The following is a 6,000-nucleotide window of genomic DNA, read 5'->3' as shown; positions in this document are numbered from 1 at the left end:
AAAAGCTTAGAGGGGTTGGTAAGACCTTGAGGGCATATTGCTAGCTAGAGGAGACTGGAATCAGCACAGTGCCAAAGCTCAGAGAACTCTTCCATGTTTTCCACGTTTAGTGGTGCAAAGGACAATGGAGGAGGGAAGGACAAGGTGTCACCTGCGTTTCAAGAGGCTCACTTAACAGAATCAGAAGACCCTTGGATCAGTAGATTCAGACTGACTCATTCAGACTGAATGAGCTAAACAAAACCTTTTCCATTTGCCTTGCACGAAAGCAAGATTCTCTGGGTTTGGAATAGTGTCAGAGGCAGTGGGCATCCTCTCATTTCGTCCACCAACAACTCCCTGCAACTTTAGGGCTGGCTAATTTATGGTCAGACTCCGGAAACCTCTAGACCCGAACCACAAAAGGAACTACCGGTGTACACGCAAATAGAGAGCAAGGGGGATGGAAGGGATGAAGTCAAGACAGAAGAAATCAAACTCTTGATGGATGCAGGTCACAATACGGGGCGGAAGCAGCGGTCTTCAAGCCCAGAATTCGGTCAGGTTCACTCTCGATAAGGGCGTTCTGTGCCCCACACGACCCACCCAGGGCGCATAATCTTTTCTCCAGCTCACTTCATTGGACCCAGACACTAGTCGGCGGGCGCGTCCAGCCGCCGGCCCAAAGAGAGCTGCGCGGGGGAGCTGTGGCCAGATTCTGGGGAGCAACCTGGCGCCAGTCCCTACTCAGCTCCACCCGGCTCTCGCCTGCCCACCCTCCCACCCAGGAACTGGAGGATGGTCCGGGGTGCTCCTGTGCGGCTGCTGGTCGCAGTTGTCTTCAGCCCGATCCGCCCTGCTGTGCGAGTCGCGCGCGCGCCCAGTTGGGAAGCAGCCGCCCCCGCCGCTGACAGGTGCTGCCCTGAGGGCTCAGGGTGCGGTCCTTGGCGCAGCTGGACGCGCACGCTCGGGTGCGTGTAGCTTCCCCAGCCCAAAGCCGGCGAGGAGAGGAAGCCAGGGCGCGGCCTTGGGGAGTCCAGGGGACTGGAGCTGCGCAGCTCTGAGCCAGAAACTTTGCAGGCTCGGCGGCCGGGATTCGGTGACAGCGCCAGCCCACACCGGCAGGTGCGGGAGGAAGAGGCGGCGCCGGAGTCTGGCGGCCGAAGAACCTTGGCGGCGGCCGCGTCTTTCCCCCGAGCTGTCCTGAAGCCGCCGGGCACTCCCGGCTTCTGCTGCTGCGCCCGCCGCCGCCGCCGCCGCCACCGCGGGGCTCCGGGAGGAGGTGCAGCCCGAGAGGGCGGAGGAGAAGAAGGAGGAGGAGGAGGAGTGGAAAGGAGGAGCAGGGGGTGGAGGATGGAGCCCCGGGCAGCCGCGGCGGGCTCGCCCGAGCCTGCGGCGGCGTCCTCCTCCTTCCAGGCCCGGCTCTGGAAGAACCTGCAGCTGGGGGTGGGCAAGAGCAAGGGCGGCGGGGGCGGGCGCTCAGGGGTCCCAGAGCGCCGCACTGCGGACACCCCATCGCCCTCCCCGCCACCCCCGGGGGGCAGGCGGGAAGCACTGGCCGGCGTGGGTGGCGCGGGCAGCAGGTGGAGCGGCTTCAAGAAACGGAAGCAAGTGCTGGACCGCGTCTTCTCCTCCTCCCAGCCCAACCTGTGCTGCTCCTCGCCGGAGCCTCTTGAGCCCGGCGGCGCCGGCAGAACCGAGCAGGGGTCCACCTTGCGCCGCCGGATCCGTGAGCATTTGCTCCCAGCGGGAAGGGGACCGGCGACAACCGCCGCGGGAGCAGCGGGAGTGACGCCTCCTGGCGGACGGTCCCCGGACTCAGCTCCCTCTTCATCTTCCGCCTCATCCTCCCTGTCCTCCTCGCCCCAGCCTCCCGCGAGGGGAGACCGCGCCCGAGATGAGGGGGCACGGCGTCGGGGCCCCGAGGCGCACTTGTGCCATCAGAAGAGTTCCTCCCTGCCCGGCACGGCCTGCCTGGAGCAGCTGCTGGAACCGCCGCCGCCTCTCGCAGAACCAGCTGAGAGCCCAGTGCAGCCGCGGACCCCGGAGAAGGGCGAGGAGCTCGGCAGCAACCAGGTGAGTGAAGGTTGCGCGCGGCCCGAGACAGGTGCGCCTGGCCACGCCTCCGGCTTGGGGCAGTAGCTACCCCTGGTGTTGCAGCGGCGTGGGGGGGGTGCTACCAAGTAAATCCACAGGGAAAAGGAAACATTCCCGCTCCCGCTTTGTAAAGATACAGCTCTGACTTGCACCCTGACATTACTTTTGGAAGAAATAACACCTACTGCCAGAAGCCGGGTAGCTTTATGAATCGCTATGAAAGTGGAAGTATTAATAGTAGCCAAATAGGAGAGGAATAAAGTTAGACGTAAAGTGGGTACTTTTTGGAGGTCTAAGGGCTGTCTAGTGAAGTCTCACCTTCTCTAAAGAAAAACAAATCCAGCAATTAAAAAAAAAAATTACAACCCTGTATGACGGTAAGGAGGGGCCAGCACTTGAAACAATAAGGACTTGCAGGAAGGAATAGCAATAAGGAGAGGTGAATTATTGGCAAACTGAGGTCCTTTATTGGGGAAACCCTTAAAGCAAGTCTGTGCGTATTTTTGCACTCGCTTCTTAAAAGTACTCGCTGCCAAGAGATCGCTGCCCAACAAGTGGACAGAGTGAGCGCCTCATCCGAGTCACTCAAATAGATTCCTGTGGCCTTTTCTAACTTTCAATATTCACCTGAAGCAGTTGCGTTTTAAGTATGTTGCCTCTTTGGTTAGGCAAGAGTTAAGTGTGGTCCGACCAGAGTCAAGTAAAAATGAACGTAGGATCCATAAGGCATTTCCCCAGCAGCTGCTTTCATTGCCTCGGTTTTGTAGAGGAGATGCGCACCTTTGGTAAATACTTAGAAATTGTGTTAATGTTAGCAAATATTTTAAAAGTTACAGTCCATCAGTGACGTAAAGGACTCTTTTCTTTCAATACATCATAGTTTATTTAATTCTCATTATTTCGAACCTGATTGTTAGGTTAATCTTTAAAGGTTAATCTTTAATTAGCTGCAAGTTTGAACTACAAAAAAACATAACGACATGTTTTGAACGGTAAGATGTGGGAATACATGGGATATCAGTTGAAAATTTTTATGGTTTATTAGCTAATTAGTGTAATTTCAGAAAACCAGAATACAGGTGGGTAACCTGATGTTATTGATGTTGTAGAAAACATCTCATGTTCTAGAAAAAGATTGTAGTCATTCTCAGAAGGTAACATTGACAGTCTCACTAACTCTACTTTTCCTTTTATCTTGAAAGAGAATTGAATAGAACTCCTGGTTTTGGTTCCTAAAATAAAACAAAATGTGGTTTTAAAAGAATGTGTTAAATTCAGTGTAGATGAATATTATATATATTGAAGGAATTTACTTTTGAATGTGTACATATCCGAACATATAAGAATTTTAGAGGTGGGGTACTGTTTACATTTGTTTTTATTGACTTCTATGATCAAGAATAATCAAAAAACAATTGAGTTGTTTTGAAGGTAGATACATTACTGCAAATGTTAACTTACTAAATTACTTTGCAGTTCACTGAACCAAGATTTTCAAAGCAAAAGCAGAGAATTCTGAATTAATCTTTGTTAGTTTTTACCAAAAAATTTTCTGAAGCTATCAATCTTTTAGAAAACTGCTATGTAAACATGAATTTTGTATACAAACGACCTAAGCCTATTTTGGAGAATGTACTAAACTAACATTATTGTATGTACCTTTACCATATGTATGTACCTTTACATACATATTGTATGTACAACATTATTGTGTGTAACTTTACCATATGCTGGGCACTTATAGCCTTCCATGATTTAATGCTCCCAGCAGTCCTGCATGACCGAAGTTCTTGTTGCCATTTTATGGAATAGGAAACCAGTGCTCAGATAAATTTAATAACCTTTCCAGAGTCACATGGTCAATAAATGACAGAGGTGTTGTACTGAAATTCTCCAGAATTTTTTACATTACCACAGCTTCCTTTGACAACTTTTAGAGCTTGTCGTGTTTCTGGGATGACTTCAGTCCTCTGATTAATGCTTGCAAGTTTACATACATTCTGGATTTTCTTTCCCCTCCCTAGAATCAGTTCTATGATGTATTCGCTATATCAATTTTTTTTCTGTGATACATTATTGTATAACTATTATATCACATTTACAAGTGACATTATTAATCATACCATCTATGATTCTAAAGCTTTTTTGTTACAAGGAATCAGCATTTCAGTGAAGATGTAAAATGAATAACAAAGCTAAAATACCTTTCACAGAATGTGTGAAAGATGGTTGTAGGCAGAACAGTAGCCCCTAGGGTCCTGTTTGATGTCACACACAGTCCCAGGGAGAGGCACCATTGTTGGTTCCCTGCATGTGCTGCTCCTGGAGTCTGTTCCTTGAGAAGTGGACAGTTTTCCGCTCGGAGTCACAAATGTGGCTTTCAGCACTAGCTCACCAGTGCAGACGCAGGATCCCTCGGTCCTCTCATGGCCCCTCTGCCCAATAATTCCTCAAGCCTGGCTGGCTCACCCTGTGATGAGGAAGAGGAAGAAATCGAATTGGAAGCTGAAACTAGAAGAGGACTCTTGAAAGTGTCCAGGAGTAGGCTATGCTGTGCGGTACCCTTCTGAGCTTCCTGCATCTCTCAGAGGGATTGCCTTGCCCCCCACCCCAGCCCCTGGCCTCAGAAGATACTTGGGTTGAGGGAGGGATATGTACCATATGCAGATTCCTGTTCTATTCACAGTCCCAGAGAGGCACACAGGAAGGAAAAGACCATAAAAGCATTACATACATCTTCAGATTGACTAAATAAAAAGAACTTTCTTTTAAAGAAGAAAGAAAATTCATTGCAAAAATCATGCAAGTGTCTCGATTTTTCTCTTGTTCTCTGCTTGATCCTGGCATCAACCATGTTCTCCAACACTCTTCCTACCTCTCTGCTTCTCCCTCCAGCTCAGCATGAGGCCACAGCAACATATGTGCATAAGCTCTGACTCTAGGGGGGGATGTTAAAAAAAAAAAAAAAGCGGGGAGGGGAGGAGAAAGAAAGAAGGAAAGAAAAAAGAAAAAGAAAAAAAAATCAGTTTGGACTCCTGGGGGAGAGAGGTTTGGAAGTCACTGATGTACAATGTTTAAAACTGAGCATACTGTGCTACCCGCCCCCCCCCCCCCCCCCCGCCATGCCCCAGCCTGCCCTCTTTCTGCTGTGTGCTCTTTAGCGAAATATACCTTTGAAAGACACTTTAACAGACTTAATAATGCCTTGTTGTTGGGGCATGGGCATTATTTAAAATGTTCTGCTCTGAGAAAAAGAAAAAAAACCCATTTCTTCCCACTGACTCTAGTTCACGTGCTGGGCCATATTGTCATACCAGATGCATTTCATTTTCTGCAACACAGTTGGGAAAGATGCTTTCTCAATTTGTGTGCATATCAAAAATATGCCAATTTTATGTATTCTGTCTTGATGAGTTGCTAAAATTACATTTTGCTAGAATCAGGAAGCCAGTATTTTAAGATAAAGAGTGAAGAATGAGTATGTCACATTTTTTTAGTGCTTTAACAAAAGCATGAAGTTTATGAATGTTAAACTCTTATTGTTTTTCTTTTAAATTCATTTTGTTAAAATTGTTTTCATTGAGAAGTAAAAAAAATTTTTTTGTAAAAAAAGTGGCTAAAGTACTCAGGGTATGATAGGAATGTTTCAAAACATAGTAAGAGGAATATTCATTCATTGGGGTAAAATTCCTAAAATACATCTGTAAGCCCCAACGAAAAGTAGAAAAATATTTTCTAAGATGAGATCTGTACATGAAGTGCATCTTGCTTTGTTTATTATCCGACCTTTTAGAGAAAGCTTGTATTTTCAAAAATGATTTAAAATGTGGTTTGTGTTAATTTTTATTATCAATTTTCCAAGTGTCTTTAATATTACTTCAAAGAACATAAGTTAATCTTGGGGAAGACACAAGTCTAAAAAAA

At 47.4% G+C, this 6,000-nt stretch overlaps 1 protein-coding gene across 4 annotated transcripts in view; it reads left to right on the top strand.

Moving 5' to 3' along the window:
- Positions 1-416: 416 nt before the first annotated feature.
- The window catches only part of MCTP1 (multiple C2 and transmembrane domain containing 1), a 531,752-nt gene continuing 526,168 nt past the window's right edge, over positions 417-6,000 (top strand). Inside the window, exon 1 of one of the 4 annotated variants that reach the window (XM_043593772.1) lies at positions 417-2,055. In XM_043593772.1, the coding sequence (XP_043449707.1) occupies positions 1,333-2,055 (723 nt within the window). In that variant the 5' untranslated portion in view covers positions 417-1,332. The remainder of the gene's footprint in view (positions 2,056-6,000) is intronic. The other 3 variants (XM_043593790.1, XM_043593798.1, XM_043593780.1) reach the window with 3 other exon arrangements.

Source organism: Prionailurus bengalensis, chromosome A1 (assembly GCF_016509475.1).
Source record: "Prionailurus bengalensis isolate Pbe53 chromosome A1, Fcat_Pben_1.1_paternal_pri, whole genome shotgun sequence".
Lineage (NCBI taxonomy): Eukaryota > Metazoa > Chordata > Mammalia > Carnivora > Felidae > Prionailurus > Prionailurus bengalensis.
Note: the sequence above shows the minus strand (reverse complement) of the source record. Positions and strands in the feature narration are given on the sequence as shown.